Raw genomic sequence first — 23,428 nt, forward strand, 5'->3', positions numbered from 1 at the left:
GTAGTGTAACTGGTCCTTTGACCTGCGGTGCTTCGGCTACTCACAGTGAGGTTATTGTAGTTTGACTGCACACATACATGGTCTCTAGCCATATGGGTCCATGCAGTGTAGATTGGCTGCAGTAGGTTCACTGTAGAAGTAGGGTATGCACCTATAAGGAATCTATCGACCTTGATAGAAGAGGAGTGATCCTATGTGATTTGTTAGACTGAGTTCTAAGACCTTGGCCAGGGCAGTAAAGTGGAGAAAGAGTTTTCCACTATCGAACTCAAGTCGAATAAATCTTGACATATGACAGACGATGGGGTTTGACGAGTTGTCCATGACCTCCGTCCTGTAGGGATCCACGATAGTAGGACTGTATCACATGTTAACTGCACCTAGAGGTTCATCATTCCATTCTGCTGGGTAGCCACTACATGCTGCTAGGTGTCACTGGTGGATGGTGGGACTCATAGGGATTATCTTGATGATCGATAAACCCTAACGAGTTGAGTTGGAATCGTTCCAACCCATTGAAAGGAGTTTTCAATGATATTGAGATAGAGATCACAATATATCTCACTACCTGTCAGAATAGAACCTATGGGGTCACACACACTAGAAGTATTGACCGATCCGATGGTTGAAATCGTGATTAGGAATCACAAGAAATCAATTTGATTGATAAGAAGTTGAAGAAGGAACAAAGGAAATTAATTAATTGGACTTAAACACAAATCCTACTTCGGGTAGGATTCCTAGAGTCCTAATTGGATTAGGACTGGAAATCCTAGTTGGAGTAGGACTGGGATTCCTACTTGGAATAGGATTCCTACAATCCTAATGAGATTAGGAATTTTGAATTAAAATAGGATTCCTACTTGAAGTAGGATTCCTAGAAATCCTAATTGGATTAGGACTTCGGATTCAAATAGAGTCCCAATTGGATTAGGACTAAAATTAAATACATCCTAATTAGATTAGGATTCCTTAAGTCTAAATTAATTATTAATCTAATGAATCAACATGACTCCTAATTGGATTAGGATTGAAGAGTTTAATTGAGTCATGATTCATTCAAGTCCTAATTGGATTAGGACTAGCGTAGATTGAACCCAATTTGGCCAATCCTAATTAGATTAGGATTAAACCATGAGAAGGGCACCTAATCCTCTTTGGAAGAGGATTAGGTTAACCAAGTAAGAGGGGCATCAGCCCCTCTTCACTTGGTTGGTGCGACATGAAGAGAGAAAGGGGCCGGCGCCTCCTCTTAAGGAAGATAGTCTAGGGCTCCTAAATTGTAGGAGCCCTAGATGGTTTTTAAAGAGAAGATGCAAGGGCCAGCGCCCTAAGGAGGCTTTTCCTTTCTCTTCAGCCGACACCCCCTCCCTCTCTTCCCCCTTGGTTCAGCCGCCAGCAAGGAGAAGAAAAGAAGATGTCCATGGCGTCTTCCTCTTGCTCCTTTCCTCCTTCCAACGCAAGGAAAAGAAAGGCTGCAGTGAGGGCTTTGGTTCTTCTTCAAGATCCCTCCTTCTTCTTCCTCCTCTCAAGCACAATCAAGGGTTGATTGAAAGAGAGGAGATCAGCCATCAAAAGCTATCTCTGCAAGGGAGCTAGCACCCCGGTGAGATAGAGAGCTTGGATCGGATCCTGCTTCGTGTGGATACCCGTAGAGGCCGGACGTTTGAACGGCTTCAAGCGAACCCTCTTCCAAAACCACGAATTCAGATTTGCGGTGATCATCTACCCGCGCAAGGTAAAGATATGATCTTCCTAATATTTTTAAAAAGTTTTAATTTCTACCTAATTACGAAAGGTCTCGAAACAACGTTCATGCGATGAACGTCAAACCCGTGCATGCCGATTCCGCTGCCATCTGAAAATTTTTGAAATATCAGCGGCATGGGCGGGTTTCCAACAGTCTGGGCATTTCGGAAGAGACAAAACCATTGAAATGGTGGAAAGACGTTTCTTCTGGCCGAGTCTCAAAAGAGACATGGCCAAAATTGTCGCTCAGTGTCGCACATGTCAACTAGCCAAACAACGTAAACAGAACAATGGGCTTTACACTCCACTACATGTTCCTGATTGTCCATGGCAAGATGTTAGCATGGATTTTGTGTTAGGGCTTCCACGTACCTCGACCAAACACGATTCTATTTTTGTAGTGGTGGATCAGTTCTCTAAAATGGCTCATTTTCTCCCATGTTCTAAGACTTCCGATGCTTCTAGGATTGCGAAACTTTATTTTGACAAAGTCGTTAGACTCCATGGCCTCCCAAAATCTATTGTATCCAATAGGGATGTTAAATTTATGAGATATTTTTGGAAAACTCTTTGGCACATGATGGGTACCAAATTAAAATTTTCTTCTGCCTATCATCCCCAAACTGATGGCCAGACCGAAGTTGTCAACCGAAGTCTAGGGAATCTTTTAAGATGTCTGGTGGGTGAGCATGCTAGGACTTGGGATCTCGTGTTACCAACTGCCGAGTTTGCATATAATAGTTCGGTCAATAGGACCTTAGGCATGAGTCCTTTTGAAGTGGTGAATGGATATAAACTTAGGCAACCCATAGACTTGATTCCCATGTCTCATCAACATAGAGTCTCTGAGTCTGCACAATCATTTGCTTCACACCTGCATTCATTGCATCAGGAGATCAGCAAACATATTCACTCTAATAACTTAAAATATAAATTCCTTGCTGATTTGCACAGACATTATAAAGAATTGAATGTAGGCGATTCTGTCATGGTAAGAATTCGACCTGAACGACTCCCTTAGGGGACGTTCAAAAATTTGCAATCTCGTAGTGCGGGACCGTTTAAAGTCCTAAAGAAAATTAGTTCGAATGCTTATGTTGTAGATCTTCCTGAAGACTATGGGATTAGTGCGACATTTAATATTGAAGATTTAGTCCCATACAAGAAATCAACATTCATCCCTTCTGACCCTTTTGTTGATACATCCACTATTGTTGATCACCCTAATCCAGCACCTACTATTGAGCCTCCACCTCCACAGTTTCATGCACGCAGAGAACACATAGAACATATATTAGATGAGCAGATTATATCTACCAGGAGAGGAAGCTACCAACGTTACCTTGTTCGGTGGAAAGGTCGATCCGAATCAGATGTGTCGTGGATTTCGCGAGCCGAGTTGCAGCGCCTTGACCCTGATCTTTTGGAGCAGTACGACAGTCGGCCAGATCTACACTCGACGGGGTCGAGTTTTTCCCACCCAGGAGGAGTTGATAGGGACATCAGCTAGGTCCCCATTTTATTTGCATATTTGTTTATTTTATTTCTGGGTTTATTTGCAGTTAGGGTTTATTTTATTTCTGGGTTCATTTGCATTTTAGGGCTTATTTGTGTTATTTGTGGGCTTATTAGGAGTTATTTTTGTGTAAGTGGGTTTTATGCAAATTGTGTTTATTTGACCCTATATATAGGGAACTATTTTCATGATTAGGGTTAAATGAAAGTTTAAGAAATTTCCCCCCACGTATTCTCCTCCTTTCTTCTTCTCTTCTCCTTCTTCTTCTCCTCTTCCTCCTTCTCTTCTCCCTCTTCTTCTGTTTCTGATTTAAAATCCCACTGAGGTATCCTTTCCGGAACTGGTTCTACACCATCAACCCCCAACCAGCGCTTTGTACTCCAACAACAGGTAAACAGTGGATCGCGTCTAACAAATCACACCACCGCCAATAAGAACTATAGTGTACACATGATAAGAGAATAAATCTCACAGTGCTGATGTACATGCTGCTCTTAGCTCACCTCATTGTGCCCTGGAAAGGACATCCGATTGCTCATTGATTGCTGATTGTATATTTTTTGCTAAAATTTTGCCGGTTACCAAATCTGCATTTGTTCAAAACAAATCACGCCTCCTAAGATAACATAACGGTCGTAGCCTTACAATTGATTTAGGCTTAGCATCCTCTTTGCCATCTGATCGTTTGGTGACACCAAGTTTTGGGAAAGCCTGATCATTAGTGAGAGTCATATTGACTGCAATCTTTGAATCATCAGACTTGCTTGAACTTTCTACTATCAAATTTGGCAATGTGCAAAATTTCCGGAACTGGTTCTACACCATCAACCCCCAACCAGCGCTTTGTACTCCAACAACAGGTAAACAGTGGATCGCGTCTAACAAATCACACCACCGCCAATAAGAACTATAGTGTACACATGATAAGAGAATAAATCTCACAGTACTGATGTACATGCTGCTCTTAGCTCACCTCATTGTGCCCTGGAAAGGACATCCGATTGCTCATTGATTGATGATTGTATATTTTTTGCTAAAATTTTGCAGGTTACCAAATCTGCATTTGTTCAAAACAAATCACGCCTCCTAAGATAACATAACCGTCATAGCCTTACAATTGATTTAGGCTTAGCATCCTCTTTGCCATCTGATCGTTTGGTGACACCAAGTTTTGGGAAAGCCTGATCATTAGTGAGAGTCATATTGACTGCAATCTTTGAATCATCAGACTTGCTTGAACTTTCTACTATCAAATTTGGCAATGTGCAAAATTTCCGGAACTGGTTCTACACCATCAACCCCCAACCAGCGCTTTGTACTCCAACAACAGGTAAACAGTGGATCGCGTCTAACAAATCACACCACCGCCAATAAGAACTATAGTGTACACATGATAAGAGAATAAATCTCACAGTGCTGATGTACATGCTGCTCTTAGCTCACCTCATTGTGCCCTGGAAAGGACATCCGATTGCTCATTGATTGCTGATTGTATATTTTTTGCTAAAATTTTGCAGGTTACCAAATCTGCATTTGTTCAAAACAAATCACGCCTCCTAAGATAACATAACCGTCGTAGCCTTACAATTGATTTAGGCTTAGCATCCTCTTTGCCATCTGATCGTTTGGTGACACCAAGTTTTGGGAAAGCCTGATCATTAGTGAGAGTCATATTGACTGCAATCTTTGAATCATCAGACTTGCTTGAACTTTCTACTATCAAATTTGGCAATGTGCAAAATTTCAGCAAAAAATATGCAATAGCTATTAAGAGCCCACTATGCCACCGTAAACACGTGTAGTTACACTGTAGCTCCTACAGTGCATTGAATGCCACTGTAGCTCCTGCAGTGCATTGAATGCCACTGTAGCTCCTGCAGTGCATTGAATGCCACTGTAGCTCCTGCAGTGCATTGAATGCCACTGTAGCTTGCGAGTATATAGGATTCCATATACTCGCAAGCTACAGTATCTTTTTTTTTTCGGTAGAGATGGTAATTTATAAAGCTCTAATGTGAGTACATCCTGCCAAATCACGAGAAAGTAAAGAACATAGAGAGGAGGGAGCGTCTACTGCTGAAGTCCAAAGGACCTCTCCGGCATGCCGGGCAACAAAGGAGGAGACCCAATCTGCAGGCTAGTTCGCCTCCCTAAACACATGTGCTGCCTGAAAGTTGTCCATCTTCTAAACCAGTCTGCGGGTCTCGCGGATGAGGGGATGACCATCGCCATACCTGTCCGCTCCCCATATCCAGCCGATCACCACTGATGAATCCCACTCCAGATGCACCTGCTCAGCACCAAATACTTGTCTCGCATAAGATAAGCTACAATGTCATTCAACGCACTGTATGAGCTGCATTAGCTACACATGTGTTTACGGTGGCACAGTGGACTCTTAATAGCTACCGTATATTTTTTGCTGAAATTTTGCAAGTTGCCAAATAAGCATTTGTTCAAAATAAATCACGCCTCCTGAGATAACATAACCGTTGTAGCCTTACTCTTGGTCTAGGCTTAGCATCCTCTTTGCCATCTGATCGTTTGGTGCCACCAAGTTTTGGGAAAGTCTGAACATTAGTGAGAGCCATATTGACTGCAATCTTTGAATCTTTAGACTTGCTTGGACTTCCGACTATCAGATTTGGCAATCTGCAAAATTTCAGCAAAAAATATACAGTAGCTATTAAGAGCCCATTGTGTCACCGTAAACACATGTGTAGCTATACTGTAGCTCCTACCGTGCATTGAATGCCATTGTAGCTTACGAGTATACGAGTTTATAAGATTCTATATGCTCGCAAGCTACAGTGGCTTTCAATGCACTATAGGAGCTACATTATAGGTACACACGTGTTTGCGGTGGTACGGTGGGATCTTAATAGCTACTGTATATTTTTTGCTGAAATTTTGCTGGTTGCCAAATCTGCATTTGTTCAAAACAAATCACGCCTCTTAAAATAACATAACCTCCATAGCCTTACTATTGGTTTAGGCTTAGCATCCTTTTTGCCATCTGATCATCTGGTGCCACCAAGTTTTGAGAAAGCCTAATCATTAGTGAGAGCCATATTGACTGCAATCTTCGAATCATCAGACTTGCTTGGATTTCCTACTATGTTTCGTGAATGATGAACTATACCATTAAATTGCTCGCCAGCTGCTTTCAGATTCTGAGGAACTGTATTATTTGCTTGTTTTCCATCTGCTTTTGAGGGTTTAACAGCTGTACAATTCAATCGCTCTCCATTTGCCTTTGGATGTTGAACAGAATAATCGATAACCATTGAATTTTGCTGCAATCGGACAAATTCATAGCTAACTTCCTTTCCCTTTTTTCTGGTTGATGGATTCATAGGTAAGTTGGCGGGTAGGTTATTGATATGGCATTTAGCTAAGCTGACTAGTGAATGTTTATAGAGCATTTATTTCCGGGTTCACATCCCCAAGTTGTGGTTCAAGGATTCTTATTGGAGCCAGGTGCAGACGGCATGGCTGCAGGCACTAGCAAAACAGAAAGGTGTGCCGATCCAGCCAAGTTACCGAAGGGTCCACTTCGATGACTCACCATCTACAACTTGCTCAGGGGTAGCTGATTGGTAGGACAGTGTATGAACATATCCACTTGCTCAATCACAGGCTGCCGTGTGGAAGGGGGGCTGCTGTGTTATTACATATACACAGTTGGCCGTGCATGTTTGAAGAACGCTAGTCATGCTACAGTGGTTTCTGGGGAATGGAATGGGATTACCAGGATCAAACTTTTCAGACATTGAACTGTCGTGAATCATCATAACAAAAATACGCACCCGACAAATCCATGTTTAAAATTTGGGGAGTGGTTGGAATAAGAAAGACCAACTTGGCCACAGAGAAGAGAATGGTAACTAGTGGCGGACTCAAATCAAGTGATGTTCAAACCGACACTTCAGTAGAATGAAAGCAGGTAGAACTTGTACATTCCTTAAGAAAATTCATATCAATACGCTCCGGTTCTACTGATAAAAGTACCACATAATAAGCCTCCTTCGAGTCACTATTTTAATCCCTGGTTTAGTGGTTCTTTCCTGAAAACAAAGAAAAGAAAAAACTAATTTCTTGCCAAAAGGGCATCCATCAGCCACCAAAGGCTCCTCCCCAGCCCCTCCAGAGTTACTAATCCTTCACAAGATTTTCAGTCAGAAAGTCCTGTAAATAGATTTTACATCTCCAAAACTGCGCTGCATTACAGATCGGTTGCTTGATGTGGAGGCAGCTCCAGAGAGGCTTTAGACTCCAGAAAGTCAGGTAAGGGAAGCTGACTGGTGAGCTCAGTTATAGGGAAGGATCCATTATTCTGCCCTGGTGACATGGGCGACATATCACCTGACAGAGGTAAAGAAGAATCAAACACTGGTACAGGTGGAGCTTCCAGCCCAGCCACTGGGGGAGGATCAAATCCAGCGGTGGTTGTGGCTGCTGCAGTCACAGGAGAGCGATCATAATCTCCTCCCTGAGGCCTCTCGTACCTGTCATAACTCCTACTCCTGCTCCTGCTCCTACTCCTGCTGCTCTTTGACCAACTTCGGCTTCGGCTTCGGCTTCGGCTTCGGCTTCGGCTTCGGCTCCAGCTCCTGCTCTCACTCCTACCTCTATCATAACCCCATGTCCGAACTCTCTCTGGACTTCGACTATAACTGCGTTCTCTGTTCCTCTCTCCAAACCCCCTGCGAATATCATACCGGCCTCGTCCATCAGGACTAATGTATCGGTCATGTGGGCCACGATCATGCCGCCCCCAACCTCCAGGTCCACCTGATCCAAATCCACGGCCTCTAGGCCCGCGCCCGCCAAAGAAATCATTCCTACTGCCACGCCCACCAAAGCCACCAGGGCGATCCCTCATGCCCCGGCCACCTCCAAAGTCCCCACGACCACCAAAGCCACCAAGGCCATCCCTCATTCCTCGCCCACCTGCAGAGTCCCACCTGCCACTGCTACCTGAATCCCAGCGGCTCATTCCAGCACGAGACCTGGGAACAAGGGGCCCGCCGCGTGCAGCCATCCCCCGAACCTCTGGTGGAACATGTTGGTTTGCACCTTCAAGAACTTTTACTAGGTCGGCTGCATGTTTCCAATCTTGGTCTGAGAAGAAGGTGTAAGATACTCCAGTAGCCCCAGCCCTCCCAGTTCGTCCAATCCGGTGGACGTAATCCTCAATCCCCGTGGGGAAATCATAATTAATCACCACCCTGCAACAAATCACAATAATAATAAAATACAACACAGCAGATACAAATCCCTAATGTACTTCATTAAAAGGTATTCAAGACATAGGCCATAAGTACATGAGGTCATGTGTCACAGGTAGGAAAAATGGATGGATATAAATGCTTTATATGGCTTCACAACAACGTTAGAGATACTGGATTGACATAAACATCAAGATCAGAAGCAATTCCAAAACAAAATCTACATATGTGAACATGTTATTGCACACCAAATTCAGAAAATTCACGATGACCCCAGACACAGACAGACACGACACAGACACACACATACACACACACACACAGACACACACTTACACACACACACAGACACACACAGAGAGAGAGAGAGCAATGCCTGATAACAAGCTAACATGTGCATTAAAATCAACCAAACTTGCACTATACAAGACCATTGAAAGAACAGAGTATCGATGGACTAAAATGTCACATGCCACAAGGCCAGTACAGCATTTGCATTGAGTTCTTTGCTTAAACAGTCTCCAGTCTCCCAGTTGAACTCAATAAATCCTTTTCATGATCTCCCTGAACAGTCTTTGTGAGGTAAGAGGAATCATTACATGTTAGAACTGATACAAGCATGCTTGAATCAAAGACCATAAGATATGTACAAAAGTTCACTAACTGAACAATTGATGATTATGGACAAGCATCTCTTTCAATGGAAAGTAGACGAAAAGGAGAAAGCACAGATTGATCATAAGCAAGAATGACAGATGAATATGCACACATCCTGTAGTTTTTAACACCCCCCTCTCCTTATGCTTTCTTCGCTTTCCTGGCAAAACTGAGCTGCCAAGGATGAACTGAACTACTAATGCTGAATGAGGGTAAATAAATAATTATAAAGGTAACAATTAAACCAGAAGAATGACAGGGGTATTCAAAAGCATGCATATATGCAAAATAAACTCATAAGCTGATTGTAGGAAAGGAGGTATGACCCAAATTTTAACTCACGGACAATACAAATAAAGCATTTCCTCAACTTCGCCTTCAAAAGTAAAATATCTGTAAAATACGAGACCAAAAGGAAATTCACACCTGATATCTTTGATGTCAAGTCCCCGCGCAGCAACATCAGTAGCAACTAGAATCGGTGCCTCCCCTGTGCGAAATTGATACAAGACATGATCCCTTTCACCCTGAGACTTGTCGCCATGAATGGAAGCAGCGCCGAAATTACGAATACTGCGGGCCAGCTGATCACACAGCCTCTTTGTTGAGCAGAAGATGATGATTCTGGATCCACGTTCTTGGGTTCTAAGAATCTGCTCCAGGCGCCTCTGCTTATCCATGGGCAAAACCACCTCCACGTACTGTATATCATAAGCACCATTATCACGGAAGGTAAGAGGTATGTAGAAAACAGTAACGGATTACAAATAATGACAGGTCAAAGAATTCTCCAGGGCACTCACCAAATCAGACAGAAGCAAGGTATTGGTGCCCAAGTCCACAATACATGAGTTTTGGAAATTTAAGAAATAGTTTTACAAAAATGTAAATGTAGAAGCTAAGGTTAACTTTTCAAGGATGTGGAGGAGATTGATATGCCAAAAATCAATGCCAAACCAAATTTTAAAAAAAAAAAAAATCTGTTAATGAACTACATGTGTACAAGCTTTAAAGCCAAAGTACAGCGCATTAGGTGAGCACATTGTGTTAAATTAGAAATGCATTTAGCAAGCACCGAATGTTCTTGCAGCCCCACTCTAGTTGAAAAATATGATACCTCTTCTACACATTTCAATGTCGGACCCTTTATCCAACAAGCTATTCTAATTAAGTACCCTGCCAAAATGTAATGAAAAATGGGAATACAAACACGTGCATTCATTTCCACAAGGGAGAAAAATGCACTGAAGTAGGTCTTGCTCCATTGGCTCAGATTCAGGAAGCTTGCTTCAGGCAAATCTTGAATGAGACTATCCAACATAGCTTGTACACATGGGAAAAAGCCACCAATGCCAAGGAATTACACATTACGAGTAGGTATGCAAAGATATTTTATTTTTCCCCACAGTAATGAGGTTAGGATACAATTTCAGTGCAGGAATATCATGTCCACACATGCTCGCACATGCACATGAACAAACAAGTACACAATGAAAATGATAATGCACAGCGGCTCACAAACACACATATAATTGTGCACATAAACAGCAAATATGAGAATATATAATTATGCATCATCGCTCATGAAAATGATAGATGGGATGAATATTTTTGAAGCTGACAATCCCCATCGACCATCTGAAAAGATTCTTATAAATGCTGCTTTTGCAACAAATCAAGTCAATGCACCACCCACAGGTCTCATATGATGGCAAGGTTTGAAAGCTGATGTACCAACACATATAGAATCACTATATCTTCAGTATTATTTTAACACTGAATTAATTGAGACCAGATACCACATTTCAGCATTTTAATTCACCAGGCAACTTACATAGGCTGATTAGGCTCTTCCACATGCCTACCTTTCAATTTTTTTAGGACATTTACGAAAACTCCTTTGCGACACGCAAGGCTGCCTCAATATTTTGGCTGCAATTAGTCAAGAGAGAAACAGGGACAGGACGTTGTTTATTTTTCACTAAATAGTGAGATGACATACCAGCTTTGTTATTGCTAAAAAGTTTCTTATGATGTTGCCATTGACCTATGATGTATATTACTAATTAAAAGACATATTGTAATCTGCATCTCTGTTCACTCGCATTAGAGGTAAACAATTCTTCAATGTTGCCTGGTTTCATCTCTTTATTTCCTCTTCTTTCAAGAGTCCCTTTGTTCTTCATTTTGATAACCAGATCCTAGTATCTTCAGAGCAACCTCTGACCAACACCTCCAGTTTTGGCCCATGAGACCTCCAACAGTAACTACTGATTGGAGTCCAATGCATACCATGTTGTGGTGCTGCAAGTAGAGGACCCAGAGTTATAGAACAAATGATAAACAGAAGTCAATGTGGCCTTACCTAACCATTTGTCTTGAGAACCGCATAACAAATTGCTTTGACAACCAAGTGTCTTACAGTAACTCTCAGACCATGGTTCCTAGATCTAACAGTAGAATACAACAGATTATTTTGTAGTCTCTACACATAAGTACTAGTCTGTCAGACACCTGCACTAGTTCCACTATCGCAATTGGCAGAATACTGCTCAAACTGCCATCATATGTCTCTTTCCAGGTTAACTTACACAAGAGCACTAACTCAAATGTCCTACAGTCTAGAAAGATTGTTTTTGTGAGCCATTCTTCTGTTATACTAGCTTTGCTATGGCATATGTCAAAGACATGCTGCACAATATAATATTTCAATCTCATCATTTTTCCAGTGTTACGTTGCTAAGTTCCTTTAAATTTGAGGTCCCCATCTCCAACGCCTCTGCAGTTGTGTGCCCAACGATCTTGGATTTTGAAAGGTTGGAAATTAAGATGAGTTCCAGGAAAACCTATGTTGCTCAAATTTTAGAGGTCCGATAAGTTTGTTTTAAGGGTTGGACATCATTATAGACTCATTTGCTTCAAGAAACAAAACAGGCAGAGCCCAGTAAGCAAATGGTTTCTATGTGTAATTGTCAGGGAATTGGGACATCCATAACAGAAACTGGCAGACCATCTCCTTTTGTGTTTCTTCTAATTCACTCTCCTTTTACAAATGACGCACCCAGCCATAAAGACATATAAAGCTTGTCTATTAGCTAGCAAAACCCTAACTTAAAATTCATCAAGGTCAAGGTTCGCCATCTCGGTACCAGACCCCGTACCGGTGCCACACTAGCATAGTATCGGTACGGTACAATACACGGTTCTTTTGGCATACCGAGCGTCGGTACGCCACCGATACCGATACCGATACCGGTTCCGAATTGATACCGGTATGGTACGTCCGATACCATCTATTTCGGTATAGTACGGCATACCATAATCAAGGTAGCACTTCACACTAATCTACTAAGCATCAAATAAACAAGCAACTATAGGGTAGAATAGCATGATTATAGCACCCATGTAATTATCACTAACATACGATCAGATATCTATACAATTTTTTTTCAATTCATTGGTAATTAACAGGAAAAAAACTCTGCATGAATTGAACATTCTCATGACCAAAAAAGTGAAAATCATAAGTTATCATTCTCACCTGTGTGATAGATTTGTTTGCAGCAAGTTCATCAACACTGCCAATATTCACCTGAACAGGATTCTTCAGTAGATCCCCAGCTATTTTTCTCACCTCCTTAGGCCAAGTTGCTGTGTACATGAGAGTCTGCCTGTGTGGAGGAATCTCATTCACAATCTTTCGTATCTGAGGTTCAAAACCCATGTCAAGCATACGGTCTGCCTCATCAAGCACAAGAAAAGAAATTTGGCGGAAGTTGATCTTCCTCATCTCCAGGATGTCATTAAGCCGACCAGGTGTTGCCACTATAATATCTGATCCTCGTTCAATTTCTCTTAGCTGAGGACCCTTTGGAGCTCCTCCATATAGACACTGAATACAATAAAAATAGCTCCTTCAAACAGAAAATATAATAAAAATAGACGTGATGATGAAAATAAGGATATCTTGTCTAATCCAAAATAAGAAAAATCCTATGAAAAGGTAAAATAAAGTTAACAATTAGATGCAGGATTTCAGATTTCACAACAAAACAACCATCTAACATGCAAGACAAATTCCACCACATCTGATGTTCCAATTGTCACTAGAATGAATCTTCCTGTAATCGAAGAAGCTAAACCTCAAGGACAAACTATATTCTCCTGTTCATGTCAGGTAACCAGATATTCCACTTGCAATTGTGAACTATGCAGATATAGAATATCACGCAATGTTACATTGTTAAAACAGGCATAGCTAGGAATTAAAATTAATTTCATCCTGGTGAACAAGATAAACTTGATTCCAAAGTTTTCTTTCTCTGCAGATTCCTGTTGGCATTAAATAAAAGCCGACAAGCTGGATTACAGAGATAACAGTCATTCATAATGAATGATAGCTTCTAAAACATCCAACTGCACACCTCCTTAAAAAGAATTTCAAAGAAAATAGGATAACCAAAAATAAGACAGTAGCCAGAACTTACTGTGCAAGAAACCCTAGAAGAACGACCGAACTTGATTGCCTCTTCTTGTATTTGTGAAGCAAGCTCCCGAGTCGGAGCCAAAACCAACACTGTTGGACCGAACTGAGGGTTATTTCGACATCTTCTCAAATGAATAAATGCAGGAATAAGATAGCCTAGGGTCTTCCCCGAACCGGTTTTGGCGATTGCTACTACGTCTCTTTTTTGTAGCGCAACTGGCCATGTCTGCGCCTGTATCGGTGTGGGAGACAAAAATCCAGCCAAATGCATCTGAAAAACAGTAAAGACAAACATTAAACAACAAATTTAATGCAAACAAAAAGCATATTTAAAATTACTGGAAAACAAGCAGTAATCGAGCTTTTTTGCTTAAAATTATAGCTATAAGAAAAAACTCAAATAAATTTGGTTGCTTACTGAAGCAACTCAAGGCATCTAGGAGGGGCTACTCAGAGTCATAGATTCAGTGGCGGAGTCAATAAGCAGAACCCTCAGCCACATTATGCAAACTGGAAGAAGGTCAACCCACCAAAACTTCTCTGCAGGGAAAACCCCAACTGCAGCCCCAGACAAGAGGGCAGCAGCTATGTAATTAAAGTGTCCAGCATCACCGCATAAGACACATATGCTCCTTTAAAGAGCAAATGTCACAGCTGTCATGACAGAGAGTTACTGCTGATATAAACAGAGTGGAGAGGCCATTTGACCAGACATACAATAAATTCTTCAATAAGAAAGTAAACTGGCAACATTGATCAGAATGGATCATGCAATCTGAAAAGCACAACCAGCTTAAGGAGCTTAAGGATAAAATCACCTCTCTAAGTATCTCGGGAGGGAAGCCAGTGGACTCGAAGGTCATGAATGGTGCAGGAACATTGTCGCCCTGATAATTTGTTTAGAGTCAGCATCATAGCATGAAATGAGACAAATCTCAAATTTATAAAATACCAAAGCACCCAAGCAATATTGTCACACAACAAGGCTACACACAACTCCCGCATAAGATTTGAAAGGAAAGATGAGGCTTTATTAAAGTTCCTTGATTACTATATACATGAATAATGTCATAGATTTTTTAGTTTTTCTATCATCGCAAAGCATACTATGAAGTATGAACAAATTCCTTATGTTCATTAATTGCTAATTTAAAAAGAAATTTAAAAAAAACCACATCATACAGTTACGTTCCCAACAATCCAAGGTCCAGGAAGGGGTGAACTAGGGATAGACCTAGCCTTTGGCACTTTTTACACAAAAGTGGCTACCCCTGGACATGAACCCATGCCATTGCACTTGTCAACCTAAACTATGACCATTGCACCAAGCAATGCCCCCATTATTGCTAGGTTATTGGCAGAAAATATTCCTAAGAAGCCACATACAGTGTTCTAAATTGTGTACGATATAAACTAGTCCCCAGTTCATGCAGCCTACTTAAGTATTAGATACTTAAAAGGCATCAGCAATCTTAGATAACTTCCACAGAGTTCATACTAACAAAAAAAATTAATATCATAACTACAATCAATGTGTCTCATGACATATCTCTTACCATTGCAGTAACCTCGTGGTGCCGGCGATATGCATCAGCTGAAGAGATATTTGGAAAATCTGATGAGCCAAACATTCCTAGAGGTGGTCTTAATGCAGCTGGATTAGGAAAGGCAGCATGACTGTACATGTTTGGCAAAGGATGCTGGGGCAACATGTTCAATCCACCTGAATGACCTGGTGGGATAAACTGATGACTCATTCTCATATCCTGATGCAAAATGACAACTATGAGTAGTTAGCACATATAATATAATAGATAAGATATCTAACATGTAATAAAAAAAACAAAGCTAAAAACAGCATCAGACATCAGCTGGCACTCTGATAGTTGGACACAAATCAATGACAAGAGCCATAACCAAATAATGTGGGGTTCAACTTCCAGCATTCCTGGCAACTGTACTATGGAGATTCAGATCCTATTTTGACAACTTCTTCTCAGGTCAACTGCATTCCCTTCCTTTTCTAAAACCTATTAACTCATAATTCAGTTAATTTAGTTTGCATGGAGGTGATTAACTACCATCACACATGACCAACAAATGTATACAACATCACTATTAATTTATCTCCTACACATGCTCTGACTAAGCTTTCAGAAAACATTAACTTCCTAATCCTTTGCAGTTATTATATGTACATGTAAGCATAAATTTCTAAAAGCTTTCTTGTTGTTGATAACAGGGCTGAGTAAGCAACAAATTCTGCCTGCAGGCTTCAAACAAATGGGTTGCATCTGAGATATAAGTGGTGTGATCAAGGTGGTGGGACAACAGGGGATTCAGATTTCCATATAAGCCCCATCATTATCCTCTCAGATCTTTTAGGAGATGAGCAAACAGAGCCTTTTGAAAGAGATCAGAAGTTTCCATTAAGATAATATATCTGTGATGAGTCTTCAATGAAGCCTTTAAAAGTAATGGCATCATCACAAAATTATAAAGAAAGAAAGGCGCATAGCAAATTCATGTCAGCTTGTCTCATTGCCCAAAGCATCTAGGTGAGTTGACAGCTCCTAATTAGAGCATTAAAGCCTGATAAAAATCAGAATCTAGGGTTTTTATGTAAAATATTGCAATTGAAAAAATAAAGCTATGTGAAGTGGTGGTCCCTGATTTTGAACTTATTTTCATAAAACAGAAGAAGCTTAGAATGCATCCTAAATCGTATTTCATTTGCATGATTTTCTGCCTTTGTCGGTGTTTCCTAAATGGGTGGGTTGTAGCAACAACACAAGATGATGTTCTCTTTAATCTCACCTATCCCCACCCAAGACCCACATTTTTAGCTCAACTTTCATTAGTATCAAGAGCTGTTGAGAGGTTAACTTTGGAGGGTTTTTAAACAAGAAGAAGGTTGAATCAAGTTAGCTACAACCAGCTCATGAGAGACTGATTTAATATGCATCGGAGTCAACACAATGTGAAAAATCAACTTTTTCAAGTACCTCTAGTATGCCATTGTTATTAAGTTACACAACAGTACTAGTTATGTGGATATTGCCCATGACCTTGGAGCTTGTTATCTAGGTTACAGGACAAATAGGCCTAGCCATAGGATTAAAGGATTTAAGGGTCATAATCAAGATTTAAGACCCTCTGGCCTAACAATTTCAGCAAAGAATTGCAAGTCCGGAGAAAAGTCTGAAGTGGTAGGAGTACCTTTCTATAAATTCTTGACAAACCTCCTGAATTTTGTCTTGTTTGGGCACCAAAGTTACTTATACAAAAAAGAGAGAATCCTTAGCATTTTCTTATGAATGGAGAGAAAGTGCAAATTAAAGTAGTATTTCATTTAGTCAGGCAGGATGAAGTTTGTAGGGTTAGGCTGAGAGGTGCTCAAGACATGTGAATGTTAAAGTGGAAAAGCAAAAACTCTATAAAGAACATATATGTGTTCTGCCTTCAGGTACATATTTCTGCTTAGGAAGAGGCATTAGAGAGTTCACAGGACTTGGAATGAGAGTAGGATTGGCTAAGCATGATACGCTGGACTATGGAGGGACTTCGCCATTGTGTTCTAATTCCCTGTGAAGTGGAGAAATACTTACGGAGTATTATATGATCAATGCATACCTTGGAGACTTGAGAAAAATTCTATAGAATAACAATCAAGCCTGCAATGTCGTATGGCTTGGAATATTGGCTATAAAGAGAGTTATGAAAATAAGTTCCACGTAGCACAACTGAGAATGTTAAGGACATTAAAAAAATACTTTTGTAGCTTTAAAAGCAAAATGTACTTCCTAGAAAAATAAGAGTTTGGCAACAATATCTGGAAAGTATTTCTACAAGAAGAGAAGTTAAAAGGTGCTTTCAGGATAAGCTAGAAACCTAGCTTCTCTTTTTGCAAGAAGAACTTTGTAAAATGTAGAATCAATACCAAACATGCTCTATGATGGATGCATGGTAAAACCAGAAAGGATAGATTGAAACGAATATATCAAAGAAGCTGGTAGGAGTTGCACAGGATAAGGGCAAAGTGATAAAAATTGATTGACATAGTATGGACATTATAATAAAGATCTAAGGGGGTTCTCGTAAGGAGAGGTACTTTAATTTGTTTTGAAGACTATAGAAAAAAGAGAGACTAAAGGTAACATGGATGGAGGTGGTGAGTAAAAACATGAAGCTTGGTGAAACATCCAAGGTGGCCTTGAATATGAATAGTTGATGTATGACAATCCATAAAGCTGACCTAGGTAGTAGGAAAAAGGCTGGATGCTTAAGGTAATGGTTATGGTTTGAGAGAATCAAGTAATGTTTAGTATAACATATTTTGAAATTATAGTGAATCAGCTTATGTTCGAGTCCTAGATTCATTATGGTTAAGTTGGTTGTCCTTTTAAGTTGGTATACGTTGTTTTAGGGTCATTAAGGAGCCTATAAACATGGATCTATGAAGAATGACAAATTTAGCGACTATTACAAAATCAACCACTATTTTGGATAAGAATAGTTTCTTTTTGGATTTCACATACCTGCCTAACTCTCTCTCTCTCCTCTTAGTTCTTGTACTCCTCCATGTCTCCCTCTTCTTCCCTCTATGGCTCTACCCTTTTTCTCTCTAAATAATGCTTTATAATTATCTTCAGATGCCCCCAATAGAAAATGGCAAGAAAATTTCAAACCTTAGCAAATTCTAAATAAATTACAGCAAATGAACTTTACAAGCAGCCTTTATCATATCTAGAGCTGCATAGATTCTTAAGATTTGGAAACCATGAAGATAGACACCACTTACAACGCATAACATAATCAATTCCATACCCCATTCAATTTTGTGAGAAATACTAAGGAAGCCTAAATAAAGGATTTTTTAGCAGAAGGTGAAACTTAGATGAACTGCATGAAGATCGTGGAAAGTTGAAAGTTGGATCTTTTTAATTTTATTTAAAGGGGTACATATAAGGCTGCAAATGGGTCGGGTTGACCCCTGATCCGACCCGCTTAGATCCAACCCGACCCGCTTAGATCCGACCCAACCCATTTTGGAGGACCCGTGGGGCCGAGTCGGGTCCTAAAATTAGACCCATTCCATTTTCTAGGTCGGATCTGCGTTTACTGAATTCAGACCCGACCTGACCTGATCCGACCCATTTGAAATTTGGATAATTTTGAGTTTTCAATCCTACAACCCATCCTGAACCGATCCGAATCTGTAAAATTATTTAGGCCCGCAGGCCGCAGCCCGCGAGAGTGCAAACAAATTCAAAAGCCATAGATGAGTTGACCCAAATCGGATCCGAATTTTTTGGGTTGGGTTCGAGTTATACATGGACCCGACCCGACCGGAATGACCCATTGGATCAAAAATTATAGCGGTGGGCCCGACCCAACCAAACACGATCTTCTATTGGGTTGGGTCTGTGTCCAAAATTAGGACCCGAATAAAAAACTGGATTGGGTCGGAGTCACTTATGACGCGACCCGGCCCGACCCATTTGCACCTCTAGGTACATATAATAATGCTGCCTACTAAGAAATCTTAGGCTGTCTGTGTTGATTCACTTCCCCCTAAACTGAAAACTAACTTCCTTACTATTAACGTGACTTAGAAAATAGCTAGTTAGCCTTGTCGTAAATTAATATTTGATTAAATAATTGTGATGTTTATTGACAACCTCATCTCTAGGACTCATTTTGAACCATTTCGTTTGAACATGAAACAGAACTTTAATCTTTACAAAATTTCATAACAAAGAACCAAAGCTGGTTTTAAACGGGTGGCTCCAATACTAAACGTAACAAGATGTTGAATGCAGGGAATTGCCTAAGTCCTGATGTGATACATGAGGAGGCAGATGTGCCATGGGGGCTTGGATCCAACTAATTCTCAGCTACCACACACAAGATGATCGTACAATTCATGGTGTCCATCAAAATCTGCTACAGGCTCCCATCACAGCCATCTGCCTCCTAATGCAATCACATAAGGCAGCGAGCTAAACAGTATTCTTATTTCAAATGCAATTTGTGTATCTGGTTAAACAGTGATTGCAAAAAAAAGATGCGATGGCAGATAAAGAATAATGATGATGAGATAATGATTGCAAATGGTACTTGTGATAGCAACAGCAGGGACCAATCTCAAGAGCCCAGAAAAGGAGTTGCAGCATTTTAGAAAAGTAGGTTGCAGTCCTGTTTGGTTGTCTTTGAGGTTTCTTAGAAACAGATAATCATAAAACCCGATTTTCTGTAAAACAGGCTTTGTGAAAAACAGAGGCAGAATTTTTACCCCTAAAAAACAAACAGAGGCAGACACCAATTTTTGTAAAACTTGTTTGTCAAGTTTTCATGACCTGCTACTTCTACAAAACCAGTTTTATAAAAAGTAACCAAATTGCTGTTTCATTAAAACTAGACCATTTTAGATTTTCTATAAACCTGTTATAGTAATACTGCAGGAGTATATAACACATCTTAAATTTACAAGAGTACAGAACAAATAAGAGAAAAGATGTAGTAAGGGAAAATAAATTAGATCTTGTATGCCTGATTAAGCTATCTGTTTGCAAAGCAAATCATTCAAAATTAAACATCATAAATGAAACCAGTCAGATTATTGTAAATCCAGAGATCAAGGGTGATTTGTTTGTGCACCTTAAAGCAATTTAATGCCCTAGACTGTGTACATCATAGTTTTCACTTGATAAAAAGTAGAACCATAAAAGATGACAAAGATCTGAAGAAAGAGAGATCACCTGTTGACTCCGTGCAAGAGGTTGCTGTGGAAGCATCATTGGTTCTTCCATTCTTCGGGAAGAATAAAATTCTGTTCTCCCTCTTTCATGTTGATCATCATCATAACCCATGTTCAATCCCATAGGCGGACAGACCATTGGATGCCCCAGCTGATTCGGAACTGTGGTGCCACTTGTTTGCTGTTGCCGATAGCTCGTGTCTATTCCCACAGGCTGCAACTGAAGTGAAGAATTCTGCTGTGCACTAACAGGAGATGCCCCACCAAACTGTTGCTGTGGTTGAATTGAACGGCTTCCCACCGGTGATATATTAACCTGAGGAAGTGAAGATGGAAGGTGATGATTCCCGGATATCAGACTGCTTTGTTGTACCTGAGGCAAAGAAAGACCAGCCTGTTTTCCCTCTTGGCGAGTTGCTTCCTCCACCCCTGGGAGCCCAACTTGCTGCCCTTGTTTCTTCTGCTCAAGCTGGTTCCCGATATGTGAACCCTGTGATTGTTGCCCCTGCTGCTGTGCAATTGGAGGCCCCTGTGTGTGCTGGAGTAGCTGAGCTGCAATTTGAAGGCCCTGAGAGTGTGGGACTTGTGACCCCTGTGGTTGCTGCTGTAGCATCATCTGTGACTCCTGCGTTTGTTGCTGGTGAGGAATTTGTGGCCCCTGTGGTTGCTGCCCCTGCTGGTATGACACCTGAGGCCCTTGTGACTGTTGCCCCTGCTGATAAGAAGCAAATTGCAGCCCCTGTTGTTGCTGGCCCTCAGGGCGTGGCATAAGCTGCCCTTGAAGGTAAGAAATTTGCTGGTATGGCATCTGCTGCAGCTGCATGTGTGAGAAGTGCCGAGGAGTCCGCTGCTGTGTAAATTGCTGATTTGACACTTGCTGTGGCTGCTGATATGGCAGCTGCTGGGTTTGCTGAAGCGCCACCTGCTGACCCGACTGCTGAAGTGTCATCTGCTGACCCAACTGCTGAAGTGGCAATTGCTGGCTCAGCTTCTGCTGTTGTTGAGTTAGCTGCCCTTCTTGCTGAAAAACCTGTTGACTTGGCTGTTGTTGCTGCACTTGCTGTCCTGCCTGCTGAGCCAATTGTTGGCGAGGCTGCTGCTGTACCGTGCCATTAGGAGGTACAGTGCGAGCAATGGGTATTGGGGCCAAGTTTGGCAAGGAGGCTGAAGGAGGAGGACCAGGCGGCAGTGGGGGGGCTGAGGTAGCTGGCCTCTCATACTGGGTGACATTCGTTTCAGGGTTCCAGTAGTACAAGAGACCAGTGCTTCCATCTATCAGCCCTTTCCAGGGCTTGGGGAGTGCCGGGTCCTCTGGTGCAAATCGTGGGCCGAGTGAAGCTGGAGCCGCCTCTGTTGTTGCCATGCCCGAAGCTTTAAATACTCACAACTAATAATTCTTGAACCCAATCCCCCTATACTTCACCAATATTGGTTCAGTTGAAAACCAGGTCATACAAAAACCATAATCAAGTTTCATGTAGATAATACAGAACAGCACCTAAAATTGAACAACTTTGAAGGTTTGAAAAAAATAATTATGTTTAAATTATTTTTCTGCAAAAAACTATAAGTCCAAATCATTAGTACCACAGATTCTCATACCCATACATCCCTAAAACCTAGAAAATGCAAGAGTAGATCTAATCAACCTAATTTAGAGAACTAAAAGAAACCCTAGAAGCATATGAATCGTATAAGCTGAGACCTGACACATCAAATAATTCAGGCACTTCATTTAAAAACCCAATTATCAACCTTCCCGTTCATCCAAGTAAGAAAAATCAAATGTTCTCTATAACAGTGTTTGCGAGTCCACTCTCTCGAAACATAGAAATCCCTAATCTACTGAAATGCGAAAACAAAAAAAGGTTTAAAAAATCAAAAAAAAATGAAATCCTGACATCTGACCTCCATGGTACGACTACTTTGCAAGCCTTAAGAGTTCATCCCAAGCATCACAAATTCATCCATCCACATAGCCCTAAACCCTAGAAAACATCGAAGAAATCAGAGCAAACAACAGAATTAATACTACCGAAAAGATGAAACACATCAACCAAGAAACTTTCAATCTGCGGACCGTAACACAGGCATCAAACCAATTCCCCGGCTTTCCAAGCTCCATAAAGACTAAAAAGCTTGAACATTTGAATCCCAAATCCAGAAGATGCGATTAGGAATCGAATAGCTCGTCTAGAACCTTATAAACCACGAAAAAAATGCTCGAAAAAGCTACTAGGAGAGAGGACGAGAATAAGAAGAGGTAGAGGAGCTCACCTTCGGCGAAGGAGAGGGATTAGGAACGAGATCGGGGGAGAAGAAGCGAAATCCCCGCCCTCCCCTCTCTTCGTTCTCTCGTCCGAGAAATAAAAACCCTAGCTCTAAGCTGTTCTCCCTTTGCTCTCTTTCCCGCACGTGAGCTAGCCTCCTTTCTGACGACCTCGGACAAAGCTATCCTCTAGCATGAACTCAGAATTTATAAAGGGCTATCTAAATCCACCGTCCGTTTTCAATCGTGTGAACCCATCTCGAGCGTTCATTTTTGGCATCGCATTTAGAAGAAATGGATGTCTTTGGAGGGCCAAAAGAAAAAAATGGATGTCTAACCAATCCGTGCATAAGAACTTCTTTTAGCCCTCAAAATTGTTGTGTTTAATTGGCTTCCTACTTTGCTGCTAATCCATTCATGACTAACTAATGATGGCATACTGGTATTTGCTTATATTTGGATAATTCAAGATTTTTATGCAATGTTTGTCATTTATGACAGTAAATTAGCAGTCGTTGGGAACAGTAATTGCTTTCTTGTAGCTTAAATGCATGGTAGGTTTCATAAGCTATAAAAGCGGGTAAACCTGTCTAAGGCCCTGTTTGGGAGAGCTTTTGGAGGGCCAGAAAGCACTTTTTGGCCCTCCAAAAGTACTTTTAGATGAAAAACTGTGTTTGGTAAATTTTTCAAAAAGCTGTTTCAGCTTTTGCGAGAAGCTAAAAACAGCTTTTGGGAGGAAGCTCCAATTTGGAGCTTTTGG

At 41.0% G+C, this 23,428-nt stretch overlaps 1 protein-coding gene across 4 annotated transcripts; it reads right to left on the reverse strand.

Annotated features, from left to right (window-relative positions):
- Positions 1–7,197: 7,197 nt before the first annotated feature.
- LOC103698960 (DEAD-box ATP-dependent RNA helicase 40-like) lies at positions 7,198–22,864 on the reverse strand. Of its 4 annotated transcripts, XM_088711009.2 has the most exons (10): positions 22,677–22,846; positions 22,308–22,387; positions 20,401–21,811; positions 15,196–15,405; positions 14,458–14,526; positions 13,814–13,910; positions 13,641–13,729; positions 12,695–13,045; positions 9,580–9,854; positions 7,198–8,496 (listed from the first exon to the last, which is right to left on the reverse strand). In XM_088711009.2, exons 3-10 carry the CDS (start codon positions 21,760–21,762, stop codon positions 7,491–7,493), a joined length of 3,459 nt encoding a protein of 1,152 aa, XP_088567135.2. In that variant the 5' UTR covers positions 21,763–21,811; positions 22,308–22,387; positions 22,677–22,846; the 3' UTR covers positions 7,198–7,490. The 4 variants fall into 4 exon arrangements, with proteins under 4 accessions (XP_088567135.2, XP_088567134.2, XP_088567133.2 ...); XM_088711008.2 differs by lacking the exon at positions 22,308–22,387 and having other exon boundaries at positions 22,677–22,864; XM_088711007.2 differs by having other exon boundaries at positions 13,641–13,910.
- Between the last annotated feature and the right edge of the window lie 564 nt (positions 22,865–23,428).

The sequence above is a fragment of the Phoenix dactylifera genome, chromosome 14 (assembly GCF_051530095.1).
Source record: "Phoenix dactylifera cultivar Ajwa chromosome 14, Ajwa_hap1_PhDact_Kaust_v1.1, whole genome shotgun sequence".
NCBI classification, from domain to species: domain Eukaryota; kingdom Viridiplantae; phylum Streptophyta; class Magnoliopsida; order Arecales; family Arecaceae; genus Phoenix; species Phoenix dactylifera.

Excerpts from the sequence above, each read along its gene's own strand:
- LOC103698960 (XM_088711006.2), bottom strand. The coding sequence starts at position 21,762 with ATGGCAACAACAGAGGCGGCTCCAGCTTCACTCGGCCCACGATTTGCA. Across the intron at positions 14,527-15,195 it reads ACCACGAGGTTACTGCAATG|GGCGACAATGTTCCTGCACC; the intron begins GTAAGAGATATG and ends ACAAATTATCAG. Across the intron at positions 13,046-13,640 it reads CTTCTAGGGTTTCTTGCACA|TGTCTATATGGAGGAGCTCC; the intron begins GTAAGTTCTGGC and ends TATTGTATTCAG.